At 38.9% G+C, this 24,879-nt stretch overlaps 1 protein-coding gene across 9 annotated transcripts in view; it reads right to left on the minus strand.

Moving 5' to 3' along the window:
* SENP6 (SUMO specific peptidase 6) overlaps positions 1–24,879 on the minus strand; it is a 93,339-nt gene that overhangs the window by 49,869 nt on the left and 18,591 nt on the right. For 5 of the 9 annotated variants that reach the window (XM_066994660.1, XM_066994659.1, XM_066994658.1 and 2 more), the window contains exons 2-3: positions 4,376–4,439; positions 3,073–3,215 (exon numbers count right to left, since the gene is read on the minus strand). The exons of 1 other annotated variant lie outside the window; for it this stretch is intronic. In XM_066994660.1, coding sequence (XP_066850761.1) covers positions 3,073–3,215; positions 4,376–4,439 — 207 coding nt within the window. Of the gene's footprint in view, positions 1–3,072; positions 3,216–4,375; positions 4,440–10,894; positions 10,989–24,879 lie in introns of all 9 variants that reach the window. 3 more of the 9 variants (XM_013172135.3, XM_066994661.1, XM_048050435.2) reach the window with 1 other exon arrangement.

The following is a 24,879-nucleotide window of genomic DNA, read 5'->3' on the forward strand; positions in this document are numbered from 1 at the left end:
AGAATCCCCAGAAAATTTAATCATAAAGTTGCAATATGGGCACCCCGGCACTGAAACTGGCTTTGCAAGTTTCATCACAGATTCAAGGAAATTAATATAAAGCACTAAAATTTGTCAAAGTTCCTCCAAATAGCAAATGCTCTAGAACTCTCAAAGAATTTAAAATACAATGACAATATGTATCTCCCTAGCATTATCTCAGAAACCACACAATTAGAGTCTAGGCTCTGAAGAAAATATGGTTACACTTTCACATTAAATCAGTTGATCCCAGTAAGTTCTGAACACTGCAAATTAGAAAGGCCAGGCACAGAAGAATCTTGCATTGGGCAAAAAGAATGAATGGATCTAGAAGCAACGAAAGCATGACATTACAGAAACACAGTTTGCAATTACAGACTATATTAATTCTGCTATTCATTGAGTAGCTTCTTTCTCTCATTTCCTGGATTTTAGGGAATACTGCAGGGTCATAATACTGATTTGAGTCAAGCCCTCAGAAAGCTTAATGCAATCCACCAATACGAAAACTTTTTAAACCCTATTCTGCAGATGAGGTTGAAAAACTTCAACTTTGTGATACAAATCACTATGTACAGATGCTCGAGAATCTCAACTCTGATCTTCTCAAACTTCATCTAGCAGCTTAATTGTGTGATCAATCTTCAAAAATGTCTTTAGTCCAGCAATTCTAATATTGAAAAGATATTAGTAAGCACCTGTCACACAACATCTCTGAGCTAACACACTACCACTTTTCACTACAGACAGTGACTGGATCACAAACTTTTATTTATTTGGGGATTTTGTTGCGATGTGTGTGTTAGGAAAGAGGCAACGCTATCACAGTTAAGGCACTAAATCAAGGTAATCACTTACAGCATAATCATGTTTCCAAGCAAATTTAGTGTGCAAACTCCAAAAAGGACTAAGTAAATAATCGGTAGTACCTTTTTTAATCAAAAGCCAACTGTTCACAGAGGTCACAGTGGCCTCCTCCCACCCGTTCTTCCTCAATGAACTCCTTCATTAACAACTGTTTATTAAGAAGACGGAGGATACTTCTATTTTCCATTTAAATTCAGCATGCAGCACAGTACTAGAGAGAAGGTGGATGCTTGTTTTCAAAGTAGATGTGACCTTTCACTAAGCTAAAACACGCAACAGATTTAATTTTGTTTTAGTTTACTTATAAATCATACTATGTCTTAGGTTTATAAGGCAGCATTTGTCAATGGAAAGCAGTTCCAATCCAAGTAACAGAATGTCGGAACTATGCTTAGATTCTCTCAAAAAACCTCTGCAACTATTTACCTTAAAATAAAACCCACACACCTTTCTGGAACTTAAGAAATAACACACATACACACAGTCAAGTATAACTGCTTGAATACAAAAGGTAGAAAAATTAAATAGTATGGTCGGATTTCATTACAAATCCCATGGCTAGATAGAAGAAAATTCTAGTTTCCAGACTACAGGAATCATATTCTAAGTGATTAGGTATACTCAAACAACAAAGTACAATGTGCATGTGGAAGCTTTTTTACTATTAAGACAGAGCGAATACCACTTCATGGGGTTGTTATGACCCACATGAAAGACTGAGCACTTAGCCTTGTTCGATGTCATGCACCTGGACGCAGCCCACTGATTTAGCCTATGCAGATCCCTCTACAGAACCTTCCTACAGATCGACAGTCCCACCTAACTTGGTATCATCTGTGAACTCACTGAGGGTGCACTTGATCCCCTCATTCACATCACTGATAAAAATGTTAAAACTGGTCCCAATACTGAGCCCTAGGGAACACCTCTAGTGACCAACTGCCAACCGGACTGAATTCCATTCACTATGACAGTTTGAGCCTGGCCACCCAGCCAGTTCTTCACTCTGAGATCTGTACACCTGCCAAAGCCACGAGCAGACAGTTTTTCCAGGAGAACAACACGGGAAACAGTTAAACCCATCCACAAGCTATAGAGGAACCAAATTAGAGAGATGCGTATCACACACAGTTGGTTAAGATACTGGGTAAAGTGCCATCTAGGTTTTCAAATTTAACAAGATATATTAATATATGTGATTAACAGGTTACAGTTACAGCACAAAGACAAGAAGAGTCCTTATTTTGACCTAATCTGTTCATTCCTCTGTATCAAGCTGAAGGATCAATTCAGACTTGTAATTCTGGATTTGTTTCCTGTCTATTAGACTCAAAGATCAGAAGAACAGGGGAGGACATGCATCACAAAGAAATTCTACGATTTTTTCTGCAGCAATTCTGTGATAAGATAGTCCCACAAACCAACAACGATCTACTCCTCATACAGCTATGTATAGGTTAGATATCTGATGACTAGGCTAACTATAGCAAGCTACCTAGAGATCTTTTCATTCCTGCTGAAGTATCCAAACAGAGTAATACTTCAGCAATATCAAATTCTCACAGAAAGTTACATGAATGTATCACTTCTTCACATATACTAAATTGAGAGATCAGTCTGTTACAAGATAGGGATAGTAGTAACAAGCAAGTGCAGCACTGAGTGTTTAAACACTGTTCCTCTCAGCTCTAAATACAAGTAATAATCTCAAGCCACCATCTAGGAGTATAGTTACTTGATGAACTCTTTAAAGGAGTAGTCAGTGACTCCTAAATCAGATGATATCTTGCAGTAAGGAAACGAGAAAATGCATCCTAAGACAGCTTTGGCAATTCACAATCATGGAAAGGTAGAAATTTTTGATGGAGTCAATAGAAATATTCTTCTATCTGTTAGCACTGTACAGAAGAAACAACAGGTCATGCAGACAACACTGACAAGTACAAAAGCAAAAGCTCTCAATTTATTTTAATAATCTTCCGGTATTTTACTGATGTGGTTTAATAAGATTTTGGAAGAATAAATACCTTAATCTAGTCTTCTGTCTTTGCTCAGAAATACAGCACAGTGTAGCTTCCTTAAATGCACAGCAGGTAATGCAACCGTTCTATCAATTGTGCTCATTTACTACTGCTTTTTATCAATGATTAAATAGATAAGTAAATGTAAAACTGAAGGCAGTACCTCAGTTTCTTGCTATTTCCCATCATGTTGAGGCCAATTGCATTCCCTTTAAAAAGTCTCAAGCTTGCAGCCTTGCCTCGCCTCGCATATGTTTTTATGGAATCACCACTGGTGCCGACAGCTCCAGGCCGACAACGAAGTGACTGTAACAAGAGAATTCACATGCATTACAATACTTACATCCAAGTTAAAAGGAAGAAAATGAATTACAGAATATTTATATAAATACTACTTTGGCTTCATTTTCACACTGCTTTTGTACAAAATTTTATTTAAAAATCTATCCAGAAGCCAATTTCAACAGAAGTCCTCCTAAAAACTCCAAGGAAGTTTTGTAATGCTCACTGTACCAACAAGATTACAAGATTATATCTGATCAACAATAGTTTGAGAGTTCTCCTGTATAACATGATTTTTCTTCCAGGAGAGCAGAACTCTGTAGTGCATCAGAAACCCTCCAATTTCTTCTCTCCAAGCAGGCTATTTGGTAAATGTTGTTACATGTGAAACAGCTTTATGCTTCTCAGAGGAACAACAACATTAAAAAATATACATGGCAAAGCTAACCTGCTTCATAACTAGTACGCTGACATCAAAGTCTTATCTACCTTTTAGACACAGATATGTCACCTTTTAGATGCAGAATGACAGGAATGTCATCTTTTGGGCAAAATGAAAATCAAAGGAACAAAGAGAAAAATATGACTTTTTTGCCATTCCAATGTGTGGGTAACACCTCGCAAGCACAGAAGTGCCCCATACAATCACCCTCAAATTTGGATCTGACACACAGAAACAAGAAACGTAAAATAAAGTCTAATCTAATTTCTCAAATTGTTTCTTTTCTATTAATGCAGTGAAGCACACCCTTAATCAGCAGATTCCTTATTAAACAAAATAGTTGTACTTTCAAAGCATTATGAAGCATCTCTGCAGTAGTGAACTATTTCGGTATACTTCAAAAAATAAACACAAATTTTGCTTATATATACATACACATGCATACAAAATTGGGAATGTGATTGCAAGCATCATGGGATTTAATTATTAGTATTTTCAAACTAAAATAATATAAACCCATTAATGATATTAAGTACATATTCATACTAGTATTTTCAGAATACTATACAAACCAACAAGATCTCTAGCAGTAAGCAGACATTAAGGGTATGCAGATAAGCAAGTTCAGCGTTATGTTGCTAAACCAACACAAATTTTCATTTTCAATACTGTGCAGATGACTGTGCAACATAATTTTAGAAGCTTTAAAAAGGTCCATTTTCACCATGAGATGAGTACTTACCTTCCTATCTTCATTGGGACTGAAGGGCCCATCACTGTCATCTATGCTGAGCAGATTTGCCTCACTAGATGATAGGCGTGGAAGAGAAAGGCAGACACGTTGTAATGCAACAGAGCATAAACAAAACATTTTGAACATGTTTTTTTTTCCCCTCCCCTTTTTACACATAAACGCATGTGCCCAATTCATCAGAAACATTAAAGTGGGCAATGCAGTTAGTCAGTGCTTAGGATATATTATGCAAACCTCAACTTGAAGACTACATCCAACTATTTCAGGAGAAGCACACTTAAAAGGACATTATTAACTCAAAACAGAATACTATTGAACGTTCAATACAGATGTGGCAATGGTACTAACATCATAAATAATTCTATATAACCCTATGCATAAAATAAATGACGTTTTTAACTATAAAATATACTATTTTGTTCATGAACGGAAGTACATGGTTTAAAACTGCAAAATTCACAATGCTTTGGGAGGAGAATTTGTGTAACAAAGTATTATCACATAGCAATTACTGCCAAAATATGTCTTCCTAAAAATAGCACATTCAGTTTGACTTAAGTGTTCACTAAAATGTGTTTCTTTAGTACTTCTGTATCTGTAATCTTCAACTACTGTAATGGAGAACATAAAAACAAAAAGAACCAACAACCCACAGTACCGTGAAAATGTACTCTTTTCAATAAATCTTAAGTATTTAATTTAAAAACAAGCATACATTTAATTCTGATAGCAGCTAGCTTAGGCTAACATTCTTGCTTCCAGTTGAAGCAACCTGTTCAACAACATCCCTGGTAAGGTTACTTCTCTCTTGGCTGTGACAAAACAATACAACCTTTAGCCAACTTGCTATTTCATGATTTGGGCGGTTCTTAGTTAAGATCATTCAGGCAGAAATTACATAAGAATAACTTCGGTAATGTCAGGAGTTCCCAGGAGCACCTGTAGCTTGTCACAGCAATGAGAAACAGTGATGGATGGGAAGTGAGAAACGTTTTTAGCTGCACGTATGATGTGCTGACTACAATGTACATAATGACTCTTTCTATAAAAGGTAACCACTCAGTACTTTCCTACCCCCTTATTTCCTGAAAACTTCTTCCATGAGCAGGATTCCCTTCACGTTAAAATGTATTTCCTCCAACCTATGAAATACAGGTATCCTTATATCAAATAAAGTAAAAAAAAAAAAAAAAAAAAAAAAACAAGAAAATCTTGACTCACAGGGTGCTAACTGAAGACCCTAAAACTTCAGGAGATAAGAATGTGCACGCAGCTTGTTTTGATACAGGAAGAATGATGTGAAAGCCAACAGCTACTGTAATGTATTTTCCTTTCATTTACAGACTGCAACAATTCTAGGTACATAATAGTAATAAGAACAGTGTAGTAGATCATTAGCCTCGCTAATTTTCAATTACAGCATGTCAAAAGCATAGGAGAGATGTACTTCTGTATAGACTATCCATGAACATGACAATTTTAAAATACTGTGATGCTATTTTAACTATCTTTCAGGATAGATTATTCTTTCAAGGGAGGTTCACTGAGCTTTCTCAACCCTTCATCGGAAGACAATGGGTTTAGCAGCAATTTCAGAAGTTCTCAGGATTCTGGAGAACAGATACAGCACTGCAGCTCTTGCTACTTACCTTCTGTGTAAACCTAACCAACCCACCTTGCCCTGTGTACTATTTCCTTTTTAGCTCCACACTGTATAAAAACCAGGACCATTTTCAATATACGCTGGTTCAATGGCTATACTTTGCAGGCTTCAGGATGCCACAATACTGCAACCATTACAGCAATGAGTGTGGGTGTGGAGAATAGAAGGTAACAGACTGAAAAAATCCCTAAATCAGACTGAGCAAGAATAACTCTTATGATGCAACTAAGATGACATGACTAGAAAAATATTTGGAATTGGATGTTTTTAAAGAACCAGTATTTTTAGATTTTAAGGAATGCAAAGTACATGCATCACTAACAAAAAGGCTGTTTTTTCAGAGAGCAGAATACATAGCAACTGAGTAATGTCTATTTGCTCATGCATCACATGCTTACACTTGCCTGCTTAAAAGATGCAATTTATACAGACATAGGAAAAAAAAATACCACACGCATATCAAACAGTAACATTTTAATGCTACTGAAATGAAACCTCAGTGTTCTGCTGTGAGGAGACTATTTGCCTTCACACTTTGTCCCTTTTTAAACAGGGAACCACAGATCTGTATTTTCACATTAGAACAATCATTTCTAACTTTTCTGTACTTCCATTGAAGTTTTATGGTAAACAAAATTTATACCTTAATTCTATTTTTTCTTAAGTTTAGTGAAGTAATTTAGGTAAACAGAGTGAATTCCAAAGGGGACTCCAAAACCTCTCTGGGTGGCCTGTGCCAGTGCTCTGTCACCACCCTCACAGTGGTGAAATGCTTCCAGATGTTCAGAGGGAACCTCCTGTGTTCCAGTTTGTGCACGCTGCCTCTTGTCCTGGCACTGGGGACCACTGAAAAGAGCCTGGCTCCATCCTCTCTGCACCCTCTCCTCAGGTATTTATATACATTTTTGAGGTCCTCCCTGAGCCTCTTCTCCAGTCTGACCAGTGCCAGCTCTCTCAGCCTCTCTTCACCGGAGAGATGGTCGAATTCCTTCCTCATCTTCATGACCTTTCGCTGGACTCTCTCCACTATGTCCGTATCTCTTCTGTACAGAGGTATCCAGAACCAGACACAGCACTCCACGTGTGGTCTCACCAATGCTAAGCAGAGGGAAAGGCTCACCTCCCTCGACCTGCTGGCAACACACTGCCTAACGCAGCCCAGGACACCATCAGCCTCCTTCGCAGCAAGGGCACATTGCCGGCTGATGTCCAAGCTGGTGTCCCCCAGGATGCCCAGGTCCTGTTCTGCCACACTGCTTTCCAGCTGGGTGGCCCGCAGCACATCCTCGTGCCTGGGGTTGTTCCTTGTTGCACTTCTCCTTGTCGAACTGGATGAGCTTCTTGTGAGCCCCACTCCTCCAGCCTGGATAGCAGCAGGACCTTCTGCTGGAATAGCCGCTGCCCGCAGTTTTGTTTGCACAGCTACAAGTGATCAAGTCATGTTTCAAACAGAACTGGAATCTCTGAAAACTTTTATGTATGAAAACAAAAGGCTGGAATATTTTCCCTTATAGCACACTGTACACATTCCATAGTTTAAAATCACGTGGTGGTAGGCAACACATTTAAAAAGCCCTGAATATCAGAGGCACGAGAGAGATGATAATATTATTTAACTCATGCAGGATGCCACACCATTATAAGTAACATTAACTAAACCCACTATACTTAATGGGAGCTCTGAACAGAAAGTTCTTCATCACTTCAAGGGATTAAATGCCTTACTAACAGGGTCAAAAAAGACACAAAAATATCTACATATTTTTTGAGGAAAGGAATTAAAAGGAAGCAAGTATTTGAAAAAGAAAATAAACAGGAATAAGAAGAATTATCATTGCTTTTTAAGTCAGAAATACAAGGGAAGAAGTAGCTCATTCCCTTAAACAATTTTGAAAAAAATATATGTATTTTAAATTAAAGAAAACATTAGCTCAGAAAGGATACCATAGTGCAAACAAAAATTAGAAAATCCTTTCATGTCTCCTACTACATCAGGGTACATATCATTTCTGTCATTTATTCTTCGATGGTCTACACAGACTTCACTCTGTTAAACTGACAGCCTGGTCTTTTTTCCCCCGATTGTTCTACATAAAGGTTCCTCTACTTCTGTGTAATTTCCAAGTGCAAAGCAAGAGAAGTCTCAAGTCACCTGCCATCATCTTGATTGATATTCTAACTAGATCAAATCTAGTAAGTCATCAGAAGTGGTACTTTATTCTTTCAGGTGGACTGAAGATTAACTGTAAGCATTTACTTCGCAATAAGGTACTTGCCAATTCCTACTTTGAATTTCTGTAACAATAGTTTCATACCAAATATAATCTCTAGCAGCATTTTGAAATGTATATATTATGCTGGGGTGATTGCGCTATTTTTCCAAATCTTCCTCAATTTATAAAAGTTTTTATTCCTGAATACGAGTCCATTACTTGACACCTTACCATGATGACACAGCCCATCTAACTCTCCAAATAAGCTAAATGGCACAGTCTTAAAATGTTCTACCTGTTCTAAAAATTGCTTCAGTAGAAAGTCATTAGCCACGTATTTTGTGTTCATCTCAAAAGATGAACTGTCCTGAAAGACAGTCAAAGCAGACATCTAGCATTAACCAACAACGTTAGCACAGATCTCACAGGTGTAATTTAAGAATACAGCCAATCCTTTAAGTGCTGGAATGTTATTCTTGTGCTGGTCCAAACCCAACTTTTTCTGTGTCTGTCATTAACAGTGCAAAGAACTCTGATAAGGTCAGACACTAAAACGCCAGTGCCTCAACAACAAGCAGGAGATGCATCCAGCTGCTTGCTTCAGATTTACAGCTTTTTCTACACAGATATGCAGTAAGTTAAAAGCATTGCTAGTAAATATCAGCGTAGCATAACTAATAAAAGTGGCATTAAAAGAATCCCAAGAATACATACTCATTGCATAGTGTGCTCAGAATCGTGGTGGAAAGAGAGCAAAGTTTTATACTGGAACAATTGTACGAACTGAAATTGCTAGTCTTTGAAATGCTCTGCTAAGGGTGAAAGGGTATTCAGAACTGTATCAGAAAAGCAAAATTTAAAAGTGTTCAACATGAAGCTTATAATGCCAACAAAACAAAACACAAACAAGTGTTACCAAAAGTATAGACTTGGACAGCTTAAAATTTATAGTCATGGGGGGTGGGTTGGGGTAGAGTTGCTTGATGTTTGCTTATCAGAGGATGGATAAGCAAAAAAAGGCAGGATCTTTAGTTGAAATCAATTTTCAGCTACTCTTTTATCTATACTTCCAGATAAGGCTTTGCATAATTCACATATATAAAAAAGAACTACTGATGTAATAGAATTTTGATGCTCGATATGGGAAAACTGTTTTATCACACAGAATATTTTAAAGGAATGAAAAATCATTCAAAAATACCATCTTAAAATCAGTTACCATTATACAAAACATATGTTCCATAATCAGTTTTTCAGAAGACTTTTTTTAAATAAAAAAACATAATTCTCTGTATGTATCTCATTCTGTGCTCGAGTCAGTATCAGCTGGAGACGGAAAACAGCAGTAAATGATTAGAAGAACGAACTGGTACGCTTACAAATATGAGTTACTTACTTCTGAAGACAGGTAACATGCAAATACTACCTCTGTTGTATGTACTACCGTCACACTTAAAACATATTACTGTGCACTAGAAACAGATGTAAAATTGCTAAGGAAAAAAAATCATGTTTGGTTTTATAAAACTAAAGCGCTCCTAGTTTGAGAGCAGTTTAAAAATTGGCCTTAACTTTTGATGCAGTTCTGGTTTGACAAAAGTTCTTAATGTCTTAACTCACACTTCACTGAACTCCTGGAACTCACTTTTTAATGACTGAAACATCACTTTTTTTTTATTTTTATTATTTTTAAGACTACAGTATAGCCTGCCTGCTGCTGCAGCCTAAGTGTCCACTTTCCTATCTCCCTTCTGCACACAGTACTTTGCAGGGTATTACCTACTACAGTGCTACTCCATGGTGGTCTCTTGAGACTATTACAGAGGTCAAGCTAGAGACCCATGTAAGAATTATTTTTGTACTTAACCATGGGATTCATTTCCTCCTTATGACGAAACTCTAGCTTTTTAAATTTAGTTTTAAACTTCAAATGGCTAATAACAACAAATGAACTTAACATGCATTCTTCATACAAGAAACTTGTTCTTTTAACATGTCATTAAATACTTTAAGAATGAGAAAGCATATGAGTAACAAGAAAATGTTACAAGGACAGAGGATTTATTCTAACTACACACATTATACTTTTTTTTTTTTTTTTTTTTTTTTTTTAGGAAAAATCCAAACATATTAAGTAAAAAAAATAAATGATCAGGGAACACAAACAGCCTTAACTCTACCATTTGAGATAAACACGAGGGAGAAAAACCCTACGATTTTTTAACTATCTGTTGGCGTACAATTTTGTAAATACCTTAATCATAACTGTGATGTACTGAAAAACAGCACCACTATAAGAAGCTGAAACTCTACTTTCCATTTCCTTAGCTTACATGTAATGCATTTCTTGTCTGCGTTCCTTAGACTTCTACAGTAGCTCTAAAGACAGTAGCAACACTTCTGAAGTGTACTGTGCTCTGTGTTGTGAACTCCACATTGACAATGAAATTTACATTATAATACACTTTCTATATTGTAAAACTAGTTAAAATAATCACTTCTTCCAAATAATTCTCTTAATCACTGACATTTTAAAGATATTATAATGTTTCTTATTAATAAATTACAAAAGAATATTTATTTGTAAATAGACACTTATACTTTGAATAGCCTAGATAAAAGCATCCTTACTCTTTCTCTGCATCTCCTTCACTTTCTTCTGCATGATCAAAGCTCCAATTATTTTTAAAACCTCCATCTCTCTTGGATTGTGATCTATCCAAAGCTGAAATGAGAACAAGTTAAGATAAGTCTTGATTTCAGGCTGGGTTATTAATCAACACAAACTAGAGGAGTAAATCAGATGTACATATTTTCCCCAAATATTTATTTTGTTGATGTCAACATTTAACTACCATTTGAGAAAATAAGTTCAGCAACACAGTGGCGAGTCATTTTCCTAGATAAATACAAGTAATTATCTGTCAATATCTTGATTAGCAATGCAGTAGGTTAGCACGCTATTAAAATTATCAAGTGAGGTACTCAGCCGTTTTACTGATAGCTGTAAATTTAAGGGTTCCTTTTCTGATATGAACTATATGCGACATGCACAAAGGCTCCTTATCTTTATTGTTTAAATGTCTAGTTTCCAAACGCATTTAATTTTTCCATATAAAAGCAACAGTTTTCAACTACCCCAAATACAGTTTCAATGTAACATGCTTTTTTTAATCCAACATCTGACACCAACATGACTTAGTGTTTGATGCTAACTGAAATTTGAGAGTTAGAATCAATTAAGTGAGAACCTGAACTTCCTGAGAACATTCACACAGTATCTGATCTCCAACTTATCTATTGCAGTATCTAATAGCATGGAGATTTTCTTACAATATGATATTAGGGTACTTTTAAGTGAAGGAGAACCAGAATATGTCAGCAGTACTCATTAAGGTTAAATCACCGTTTACCTGGGCCCCAAAAACTGGGCTAAGAGCTGTTTAGCACAAATTCTCTATGACTAATTAAACAGCAGCTTTGATTCTGGTGCGATTTGAATGTGTATTTTCTTACTATGTTTTTCTTTACATAGTTGGAAATACGTTTAAAAATAATGAATGTGATGCCATACTTTGTTAGAAAAGAAAAAAAATCATAGTCAACAACAGATGTCTAGGGAAAAGTATGAACAGTGCACAATGCAGTATCGATCGCAACCAATCTCAGCTTCCAGCTACTTGCACCTACCAAGGACTTCCAGAGCCACAGATGATACTATATTTTTATGACTGTCAGCCTTTGCTGAGCTTTATTGTTTTCCCTGCTTGCTTTTTTTTTTTATTATCATCAATACTACCTTATAGAATCAACAGCATCTTGCAGTAAATAGTGCCTCCCTTACATTATATAAGTATCTCCCCTTTTTGTTTGTCCTGATTGAATCTGGCATCTTTTGCTTCAATGTAGTACTTCAATCCTCTGGTTCTTGTACTGGTGAAGACAGTAATAAGTAATCCTTCCCTACTCACTCATGATTGCATACATCTCTGTTGTGCTATTCACAGTCATCCTTTTCCCATGCAGAAAACAAACAAAATTTAGTCTATTTAATTTTCTCTCACTTAAAAGATGTTTTATAGCTTTAAATTACCCTCAGTGCTTCTCTCTGAACCTTTTCTAGCTCCACTGTATCATTTTTGAGATGGAGAAGAGCAGTAACCAACACTACAAGAAACATTCAAGATGCCAATGTACCATGAATTCCTACAGAAGCAGCATGGTATTTCTATTTTGTTCTTTATTCCTTTCCCAACAAATAGTGAGACTGGATTTGCTATTTTCACTACTATGGAGATCTGCTTTGATGTTATGTACTAGATACTTCCATCTTTCACTCGTGATAGGTAAGAACCAGTTCAGAGCTAATCATGGTGTACAACGATTTAGACAAATCATTCTTTTACCCATTTCTCAATCACCTGCAGTACTTGGTATGTACCAACACTGAATTTCATATATGACTTTTAACCCACAGGATGCAAATCCTGAGCATTTGCAATTTGCTTGAAGTCGCAAGCCATTATACTAACCCAAGTAAAGCTAGCAACACCTACAAACTTTTGCCACCTCACCATCAAACCCTTTTTCTTTTACCTGTGCATTCATTACACAGATCCTTGTGGAATTCAACTGGTTATTCCTTCTATTAAAAAACTGAACCATTTTTGCCCTCTACCCATCTGTTGTCAGTTGTTAAGTTGTAAGACTTCCATTTTATCCAGAGGAAACTTAGCTTCCCTAAAAGCCTTTGGTAAAGGAAATGACAGAAGGAATGACCAAATTAATTTGGTTTTCATTAACCTTCTATAAATTTGGGTCATAGGGTCAAAGGTCACAGATGAGAAGTTCCTCAAATACCCCCTGCTACCTTTTCAAAAAGGTGGCATCATATTAGCTACCTTCTCCACCGGTAGCAGAAAGACGATGCTAACCAAGAAGTAACGTGCTGTGGTCATTTCCTGCTTTATCCTCAAGGTCCTCTTGTAACAGTTGGATAAATGCCACTTCACCCCGCTGCCTTGCTCATTGTTTGCTTGACGTACTACATTTTGTTCCGCTGATGTTTTGTTTTGAGACATAAATCTATCATATTCCTTCTTAAGAAAAATTCTGGCATGAAGACCTCTGTAAGCGTTGTTGAAGTGGGTGCAAGCAATTCTGGTTTTCAGCCGACCTCATCTTCTCCAAAGCCTCCTTTTATAACTTCCATGTCTACACACCCTACAAGTACTCCAGAAATTCTTCTGCTGAGCCTGAAGAAAGACTCACCATTAGTTTTTACTAATTGGGAGTTATTCTTTTTTTTTTTGACTGCCACGTTATATTTTTAAGTTTAATTCACCTGTATTTTTATTAATCCCTATTTTCCTCATTCACGCAAAAAATTAAGAAGAACAATGTTTTATTTCAGACACCTACCCGTATCCTGCTGTGTAACCATGCCAACATTTTGGGGGCCTTTTGAAGTCTATTTAAATAAGCAGCATGCATTTGCTCTAAGCTTTCAATACGGTGTCTTTAAATAACTCCCAAGCTGCCTGCAAATATTTTACCCTCTGGCTGTGTCTTTTACTTCCTTTTCAAGAATTTTAAGGGTTTCTTTAGTCTTCTTTTGCATTAAGCATTTCTACAGTGGATGATTTTCCTCCAGGTTTAGAAATTCAGCATCTTTACAGGATATTATGCACTTCAATATATGATCATATTGCAAAGTTTCCAACGCCACCACTCACAACATTCTGCAGAACAAGTACATCCTGGAGTCGCAATTTCACATGAGAGAATCAATGAAGCATACTGTCACTTCCTTTTGTGCACAAGGGTTTCCTCTAGAAGGAGAGCCAAAAGGCAGCGTTTCATCAAGACTTCTGCTATCAGTGTCCACTATCTACCCAGCTTATAAATTTCTAACAGGTTACAGTTGGCATCACCCTGGTCAAGTAATCAGTAGTTCCGGTGTTAGATTTTCCTTTATAGTCATAAAATCATTAAGGTTGGAAAAGACCTCCAAAATCATCTGATCCAACCATCATCCCCCTACCGCCAATGTCACCCACTGAACCATGTCCCTAAGCACCACGTCCCACCTTTCCATGAACACCCCCAGGGACGGTGACTCCACCACCTCCCTGGGCAACCCATTCCAATACCTGACTGCTCTTTCTGAGAAGAAATGTCTCCTCATTTCCAACCTGAACCTCCCCTGAACCTCCCCTGGCCCAACTTGAGGCCATTCCCTCTAGTCCTATCACTAGTTACCTGTGAGAAGAGGACGACCCCTAGTTCCCCACACCTTCCTTTCAGGTAACTGTAGAGAGCAATAAGGTCTCCCCTCAGCCTCCTCACCTCCAGACTAAACAACTCCAGTTCCCTCAGCTGCTCCTCATAGGACTTGTGCTCCAGGCCCTTCACCAGCTTCACAGCCCTTCTCTGGACATGCTCCAGGGCCTCCATGTCCTTCTTGTACTGAGGGGCCCAAAGCTGAACACAGTACTCGAGGTGTGGCCTCACCAGAGCTGAATCCTTGAATCCATCTGGATCCCATGTAGCTTTTTGAGCCATTTGAGTCTGATCTAACTTGAACATTGTCCGGAACATACATTAACTGTTCAGCCAACACTATCTGTTCTCCATTAGTTCTCCTTTAGCCCCCATTTGTCACAATGTTTAATTATTTTCCTTCTAATTTCAAGTTCATTCTGCCAGCTTCCAGTTCTCCCATTTTACCCGATATATTTTTCTGTGTTCCTTTATACAAATAAGGTAAATACTTTTCTTACAGGATTTTTTTTTTTTGTGCTTCTTATGTTTAGATCAGACTATTGCACTTACTCTTTTATACCTGCATTCCTGGTTGAGTTTTACCAGCTGCAGTAGGGGACAAAATTTTTGGTACTGAATGTACGTTACATCAAACCATGTGCTGCTACACTTCTATCAGCCTCCCCTCACTCTTTAGGTGCCAACAGACCAGCTCTATTTTTGTTCTGAGAAAATCCATCTCACTGCACAGAACTCCCTCTCCTAAGAAGAGATATGTATGTTAATCCATCTTCCCCACATTTTTTTTTCTGACATTGGCTGGTTTTGAGGTCCTGCACTTGCTACAGAAGGCGCTAAGTTTTCTATCACAGGGATCAATACTACCAAGCTCTTTTATTGCATTCTCTACAGATCTTCAGCTATCTTACAAAGTTTACCATCTCTGTACCCAAAAGACAAGTTGTCATGGATTCCATCTACTGTCATAAACCCAGAAACCTGTTTGTGCACTAATCCAGTCCATCACTGTAGACCAGCTCAGTCGTCCATGGAAGAACACCCTTGGAACCCCAGCTCTGCTCTCTCGGCTCTGGATCAATTTTAACATCCTCTAGCATTCCTGGCTCTACCAAAAATATGCATCTAGAAGTGTATCATCATCTCAACTAGACTGTTCACCCAAGTTACTTGATCTAAATGATCACTTGGGACCTGATTCTATACAGGATTGTTTTTTGTATTTTTAAAGAGCGGTAAGATGTCATGTGTCAGAAATGCTGTTTCAAACTATTTTCTAAGACTTGAATTTGCAACCTGTATGTTGCAGTTTTTACTAGTATACTGGCTCTGGTAGTATGCATACGAATACTACCATCTGCCAGCAAGACAGATTCATACCCAGAAGGTGAAAATATTCAAATAAGCAGACCTGGCCATAAGAGACTTAGCCAACAGAAGTCAATTACTCTCCCTTTGCCCAAGAAAGGCAGCATGTTGGAACAGATTTCACTATCAAGCACAAATCGTTATTCCTCTCTCTACAAGCTCCCTTTCAAGCTGGAAGATTAGAGCCCCAGAAACTAGATGGAATTTAAGTGGACATCTTATGCAGGTGTGTCAAATGTATTTCACTGCTTGTTAAAACAATTATCATTTACATGCCATTTTTAAAATGCCAATTAAACAAGATTTGCTGGAATACTGTACTTCAGTTTTTATTAAATCTTTTGTTTTTAACCACATCCTGAAGCCATCCTCTTAAAAATCTACATGTTGCCTTTTTAGCTAAAACTTAACCAATTAACAGATTTTGGATTACAAAGTACACCTGCTGGAAGAACAGCAGAAAGCAGATTAACCTCTCTAAGTTACTGAGCGTTGACACAGTTTTGTAAACTCCTTTAGCAGGAGTTTCCATCATTCAACAATGTTGTTGAATAATTCCTAAGCTAGAGGAAAAAAAATATTCGCAATGGATCTCTATGAAATGAGAGCAAAGTTGCACATTTGCAAAAAAAAAAATGAATCTGCCCATCAACAGTGAAGTGAGGAGTGGCATATGCAGTACTTAGTGAAGCACCTAGTGTCCAACAGAAAATGGCATTTTGGAAGATTTGGTTGTATGTCTTGTACTCTGTGGTGTAAGGCCAGTCATTCCATGTGAATCTATATTATGGTTGTCCAGAAGAGCATACCTCTAATATTGTTCTAGATGTGATACCACACACACTTACTGGTCACACAAAGAACACCCTTAACTCCTCTAGGAAAGCTATTTGTTCCTATCATTAGATAGCCAGAGACCTTAACGTTTCTATTACAATGCCCAGAAGCATTTACAAGTCTTTAGTCTGCTGAGATCCCATGTATTTCTGTGTGTCCAAGCAACACCCTGCACATAAAACCTAAACCAAAGGTTTGCTTTGGGACAAAGGAGTTTTTCCAGAGGACCTGAAATTTACATACTTTTTTCCCAGTACACTGGTCTAAAACCAGAAATAACACAAGCTTTATCTTACAAACATTTCGACATCACAACTGCAGACAACTTAGCAGACACTGTAGCATTCACATAAAAAATGCAAGTTAATTTAAATGCACTCAGACTCATTCCCTTCATCCACACTCATATTTAGGTAATGTATAAAGAATGCTTCTGAGCTAATCTGTTGTTCATTGGAAGTCGTCATATGTATTGATAAGAGAATACGATTATTCATAAAAATGTGACTAATTTAGAGTAATTTATGGTTGTTTTTACTTTCCCTGTTGTTTCCTTACTCTTTCAGATAGGCTTCTGTGTAAACTAGCTTTTTATCTTCCAGGTTTGATATGATCAGCTCTAACAGGCCAACTGTCTAACCACACTAAGGCCGCACTGTCATTATTTCGTAGCAGCATTGCACGAACTGTTTTACGCACCCCCCTCACTTCCTAAAAGCTGGGGATCCTTGCTCCTGCCCTGCACCCTGCATATGGCAGCCCAGATGTTTCTTCACCAAGAGCAGGCCTGGGAAAAGAACCAATTTGGGCAAAAAAAGCACGCACATGCGTGTGCCTGTGCGTGTGATGGAATTATTTGTCAGGCCTATCAGCTCCCACCTGTTCAGCCACACCACCACAGCACAGCTGTGACTGCACAGCAGAGGTAAGGGGTATACAGGACCAGACTGTTTTAGGCGCTAATGATGCCAAAAAAATCTCCATGGAACCATAGCTTAGCCTGCATTTATAGCTAAACATTCAGAGATCTATTGTTTAAAAGATGCTTCACCTTTCTTCCTAAATTACCCAGAGATGCAAAAACGATGCAAACTCACTTCCAGGAGTAGGCAGCAATTATAAATTGATAGTGAGATACTCCATGAAGTACATAGTTCAGTGGTAAAGCTCTGATGCTATCTAAAGGATACAAAGTATGGACACAACATTGTTACATTACACATGAAGGCAACTTCATTTCTCAGATACTTCACAAAAATAGTAATAAACTTTTTAGGAATGCTATGGGAACAGAAAACCAATGATAAACACAAAGCATCCACTACGAGACCAAAAAGAAAAACTGCGAAGAAAAAGCATTCGTAAGAGGTACATAGTTCAAAGATGGAAAAGCATCTGCATGTCCTGACCAAAGCCCTTTTTTCCCTCCAGAACTTCCATGTGCACTGTGCTCCTTACAGCGCAGAGGATCGTGCAGAATGATTGGAACCAACAACACAGAACTGCTTAAGCACGAACACTCGCTGAACTTTTGCCATTTTCTGAGAAGAACTGATAACAACAGCTAACAAAGGAGGACAGCTTTGAAGTACATGTTTTCTTTACAACCTCTTTGATGGTTTTTCTAGTAAGACAGCAGTGGTAACCATACGACAGGCAGCCAGTGTTTCCTTGACCCCTTCTACTGACTGTCCCAACAGAGAAGCATAGGAGGCTGCCATTGGGATAGAATCAGAAAACAACATAGAAGTACTTCTAAGGGTCCTCTTCAGTTACATCAGCAGCCAAAGGACTGCTAAGGAAAATGTGGACACATTGCTCAGTGACACAGGGGACCTAGCGACAAAAGTCACAGAAAAGACCAAGGAACCCAATCCTCCTCCCCCTGCTCCCACTTCTGTGCTAAGTTCTGCCCTCCAACCTCCCAGTACCCAGCTCTACGAGCAGAATCTGTGGGAACACAGCACCATCAGCTGTCAAGGAAGATACAATTAATAAACATTTAAGCCAGTTCTACACACATAAGCCCAAAAGATCAGACGAGGCATCTGATGGCACTGAGGAAGCGTGCCAGTATCTAGGACACTTTTCCACCAGGTCACGGCAATTGAGAGAGTTTCCCAATGACTGGAAAAACATCATACCTATCTTCAAGATAGGCCGTGAGTATGATCCCGGGGAACTACAGGCTGATCTGCCTCACCTCAACCCCAGAGAATGGTATGGGTCGTATCCCTCCAGGAATCCTTCAGCTACATGAGGACAAGAAGTTGAATGAACAGCATGGATTCAGTAAGGGCAAACTGTGGCAGACTAAACTGTCTGCACTTCACTGCAAGAGGACTGGCTCTTCGGGTAACAGGAGAGCAATGGATGTTGCATGCCTTGACTTCTGGGAGGACTTTAACATGGTCTCCCACAGGGACCTTTTATCTAGATTGGAGAGACATGGAATAAGTAGTGAATTATAAGGAGAGTGGAAAACTAGCTGGACCAAACGGAAACCAGCACCATCAAAGAATGATGACAAATCCAGCTGTCTGCATCCCTCAGCAATCAGTACCAGGGCCAATATTGCCTAAAGTCTTTGCTAACACTCAGGATGTTGAGGTCAAGTGCAGTTGGCAAGTTTGCAGACAATACTAAATCGGGGGAAGCAGCTGATACACTGGAAGCCAGGGCTGCTGTTCAGAGAGACCTGGTAGGCTGGAGAAATGGGCTGACAAGACCCTTACTAAGTTCAACAAAAGCATCCGTGATCACAGATGCAAGCCTGCATCAGGAATGGAACAAGCCTGGGCAGTGGCACAGCTGGGGGCTGGCTGGTTAGGGAGCAGCTTCTCGGCAGGATCTGGGGGTCCCAACAGACAGCAAGTTGAACATAGGTCAACAGCGCAGCCAGACAGCTGACAAAGTTCTGTCAGCAGTGAAGAGAAACAACTCTTCCTCTCCATAGTGCACTTGTGAAAGCGTATCTAGAGTACTGCATTCAGTTTTGCACTAGCCAGTGTAACAAAGACATTGAAACACTGGAGCAAGTCCAGCCGAGGGCTGTCAAGACAGCTGGGGGTCTGAGGACATGGCATACAGGGAGAGGATGAAAGAGCTGGGCTCACTCAGGCTTAAAAAAAAAGGGGGGGGGGGGGGGGTGATAAGTCTTGGTTTGGGCAGGAGGTTCCAACCTACCTAATTCCGACCAGCGGCCACTCAGGTCCCAACCTATGTGATTGTAAGACAAAACTCAAAACAGTAATCAGTTGTGGGCACAAATCTTCTCCCAAGGAACTGCGCCATCATCACAAATGCTTCCAGAATTAAGTATCTCCATCACTTTCCTTCTCTTCTCTCTCTCAGTAAGCCTGTCACCTACTCAATCTTTCCACAGAAGTTAAATAACATCAAAAGGCAAAAAGATCCAGCTATGTAAGACCTGTGTTGCTAGATGGAAAACACACCAAAAAATCAGAAAAGAAGGAGAAAGCTTCAGTATTTCTATAGTCAGATATTTTCTCTGTATCTATCTTTCCCATTTTTTAGGAAAATTTGGAGAATAAAAGGTTAGGATAGAGCAGGGACAATTTCTGAACTGCCAATGTACTCTAAAAATGTGAAAGTATATAAAGCTAACAAGCCATTTCAAAGAGGATGACACTTGAGTAAGAATTCTAGAATGTGATTCCTGTGGCAAATCACTATGTGACATTAATCATACATGATCTCAAGTTTTGAATACTGGAAGAGTTTTAGAAGATAAGCAAAATGCAGCAGGAAACAGTAGATTATGCATCTGATTTGCACACTTCTGATTTCAGACTTCGTTATGCACTGCTGGACCTATCTTCATAAAAAAGCTAAGCTTGTGCAACAGAGTATGTAGCAGCACTAAACAAACAGCCATCTATTTTTAGAAAGTGCTGAAAGGCAGTTATAGATACAGTAAGATTAACCATCTAGCCTAACTACCTGGAGATCAGGCAACCAACGCTTCAAGAAGGTTTCCAGGTTTGATGCAATAATTGGAACTTCAGATTGAAATAAAGCACTATACCTATATAACTATAAAGAAGGGAAAAAAAACACACAAGAATTTATATTATTTATACTTCTAGAATTATCCAGAAAACTTTGCAAGAGGATTTTGGGCAGGTGTTGTCCCCCCTGTAAAACTATAGTCCAGAAAGGTTCCATGACAAGAAAATAACTTGCAAAGATATGACAGAAGAAGAAACCCTAAAACGTTATTCAAGGAGAAAAAAGCCAGACACTTCTTTGATGCTGTCAGTTGTTCAAAATCCTCCTGGACAGCAAAAAAAGCACACAAAAAGAAAACAACAAAGAAAACCTCAATAATTTGGTCAAATGAAAAGGGCACATCTCAGAAAAATCTGAGCAAAGAAAGGATGAAAGGAGGATGAAAGAGTTATTTAAACTCTAGGCTATGAGAACAGTTTGCATTTACCTTTCTGTAGAGGCCAAAGACCTGTTTTTTTTCCCTATTCCCTGTGACACTGGTAAGCCTTCACACCCATACAAGAGGGCAGTCAGCTGGATTAGATTGCTAATATGGCTGAAAACTAGTGCAGGCTAGCTCCACCAACACTTTTTCTTCATCTAAAATGAGTTTTCTGCCAACTTAGCTCCTCCAGCCAACTTGCTGTGAAGCCAGAGAAGCGCCGGTGTTGACACAAGCGAAGCTGCACAAGCCCAGGCCCTGGGAGGGGCGGCAGGACAGACTGACAGCAGCACCGAGCTGGTACGCCTGGCCCAGCTGCAAATCGCTGCTGCGGTGGACTTGCAGGGCCACATGGTACGGCCCCACAGCTGGGGGCTTCTACCGGTTACAAAATGACCCTGCACACATACACACAGTTAGAAATAAAGTAGATTGCTGTCTTTTTTAAAAATAAATACAAAAAAAAAATCAAAGAAGTGCAACACACAAATGGACAACAACCTCCTGCATGCATTAGATGCACTCTGTGGACTTCAAGAGGACTTCAAGTCCATTTGCAATCAGATGGTGTTAGGTCGATGGATGGACTTGATGATCCTAAGGGTCTTTTCCAACCCAAATAATTCCATGGTCAAAGCTGTAAGGCAAGGGAACCAGAGACCAGTTCAGCAGACATCGAGCAGCTGGTCACCCAACAGCTCTGCAGGCTCCACTGGCTGTATAATGCAAGCTTGGATATTACATTTAAGTATCTTTACTGAATCCCATTACGCAAAGTTTAAGTAAATTTGAAGAAAATATTGTAGCATAAGTGCACACACACACAGAGACGACATCAACACAGTAACATGTTTGCAAATTTCTCTATTGCGTCACCACAGAAAGGAATTCTAGCTTCTTCACACTCTTTCCTCTGAGACAATACAGATTAGCAGCTGCAAGGGGGGTGGTTTAAAATGGCAGAGCATTGCAACTACATCATTACATTTACAACACAAATTTTTGTAATGCAAGTATTGAAGTTAAACAGACCTAACAACGAGTTTCAGGAACAGTGACAACTGTTAACTAAACCACAGTATGCTAAAATTCTCTTTAAAAAGGAAAAAATAATAATAATTAAAAAAAAAACAACTTTAACATCCCTGGAAAAACAAACATTTTCTCAATCGTTACTTTTAATGGCAGCGAAAACAAGGAAGTACTATCAATCAAGTAATTTTTAATATAACAAAAATAACACATGTCAGCTTGCTAACTGCACCCAATTCTGAACTTGCTTTTCAAGAGCTATCACTCAAAAGACAACTGAAGCAAAACACTCGGCTTTTAAGAGACTATCCTACAGCTGGAGATGGGCTTCTGCCATCTTCAACCGAACATGCAACCTGCATTTATCTTCATCAAAAAACTATCAAGATCTAGGGAAGTGTGTTCTGGGTTTCTATCGGTCCTTTCTATTCCAACTCACTCTTCCAAACAAGCGCAGTGCCTTCTCCATCTAGCAAGCACTGCACTAGACGACAAACAGCTTTTTGACTACATGCATGATGGAGATTTTTTTTTCTGGTATCCATCAGGTAAAGGTTCAGTTACTACCAACTTGCCTTATGGCAGCATCTAGTAATCTCACCTGAAGGCTTACCAACCGACTGTGCTAGGCACATGCAGTCATAATAACCAGGACCAGAGCAGTCCGGAAGTCTATTTTTTAAAAATTTATTCTTTATTTTAAAGGACCCTTAGGGTGGCTCTTGAGCAGTAAGCCATGGTAGAAATAAAATTACAATGGACTGCAGTGTTTCCAAAAGAAGTGAGCCTCAGAAATTACAAAGGCAATTGCAAACATGAAACCTACCATCCACTGCATAGTTCAAATTCTCATCTAATGGGCTCTTGAATAATCTTTCTGTTAGACTGTCGTATTAAATTCTGTCATCAGCAGGATATTCATATTTTGTTAAATGAGCCATAAAAATCGGACATGCCAAACAAACACAACATTATATCCTACAACTTTAATAAAAATACATCAACAGAATGAATTTTAGTACAAGAGAAAACAATTTTACTGCAGCGGACAAAAACATTCTCATGAAAATAACAAATATTTTCACAGCTGTTTCTTAGAAACATAAATTTCTAAAATTAAATAATATTAATCATGTCACGCAGCACGGTGTTTTACCAGGCCAGCCAAATGTTATCCTTATTTATCATTCCCCAAAATCTCTGTGGCAAGTTTTATTTAAAAAAAAATAAAAAAATAACAATAGCGGGGAGACTTTGCTTCAGCTACAGCTTATACGGTCTGAAAACAAACAAAAATGGGAAAGCTTTGCACAGCGCTTCGCAATCATCACTTGAAGATTCGATCAGAGCGAGATGCACTGAATTCGACTCCTTTCACTCCTAATTACTCTTTCACAGGAGTCACTGGGACAAGCATTGAGAAACGTTTTCTTGCCTCCCGCAGCATTTGCCCGTTACCAAAACCTGCTGAAAGGCCCGCTGACCAACCAGGCAAGAATAACCACAGCTTGCTCATTTATTTCCTCCAGCCTCCACCATCAACGAGTTCTGTGCGGATCTCAACCTGTTATTTAAAATAATTGAACTTCCCTCGGCAGAGTAAAGCTGATGTTGCACAAGAGGATTTATTCTTAAGTTTAAGTTCCATGCTGCACCTTAAGCTGACTTTACAGCTCACCAGAGACAGAAGGGGGAACGTCCTACTCCTGACACGCAAGAGGCCGACCGCCCCCCCTCAAAGCAATCCATTGTCCTGCCTCTCAGGCTTACCCTTCAGCAAGCAAATTCAACACAGGTTTGGCAGAGCGCTGATCCGGCAGGACAGTATACAGCAAATTCAACCTCTCTGGCAATAAACCGCTCTGTCCCTGGGGCAGTGGGCAGCGTGAGACACTGCCAGGCTGGATGCTGGGGGAGGCCAGAGGGGACAGAGCAGCAGACCTCCCCCACCTGCAGCAGGGGGCCCTCAGAGCAGCACAGCTGCACCACGTAATGCTTTAATCAGTTTAAAACATTCTGTTAGTCCCTATGCCTAAACCAGTTAATAATTTTAAGCCTTGCAAAGAGAACCAATAAATAGTTGGCATGCAGCTTTACATTCAAAATGGAGTTGCAGCACGATAAGATAAAAGCAGCAACGTCACAGTTCACTGCTTTAGGAAATCCACGCACACAATTTATCGTTACCTTATACCAGACAATGGCATCACACCACAATCATTTTACCATTCTTTGTACAGTTTATTTTGAAGGAATTCTTTTCACATTCGGTATCTGTGAGCTGCAGCCTGCTCGTGTGCATTAGCTACGAGACACCAGTATTCAAGCTTTCATTACAATCATTTTAATAAGCAACTATCCCCATACATTATTAGAACATAATTCTTTCCATGGATTACTTCGAAAAAGTTATTCAAACAAAAGCATTGCCAAAATGTTATTTCTTTAACTTGTAGCAGACATTACACCATAAACGAAACCAAGAAGACTTCTCAAGTTATTTGCTCTTAATTTTTCCTGTTAGTTACAGTACCCAAATAACCATTAGCCATTCCGGATTCTGATTTATACTACGCTGTAATTCAGAGACTGAATCCCATTTGGCACGATCCCCAGTTCTGTGCAGGGAGACACCACCATACAA

The sequence above is a fragment of the Anser cygnoides genome, chromosome 3 (genome assembly GCF_040182565.1).
Source record: "Anser cygnoides isolate HZ-2024a breed goose chromosome 3, Taihu_goose_T2T_genome, whole genome shotgun sequence".
NCBI classification, from domain to species: domain Eukaryota; kingdom Metazoa; phylum Chordata; class Aves; order Anseriformes; family Anatidae; genus Anser; species Anser cygnoides.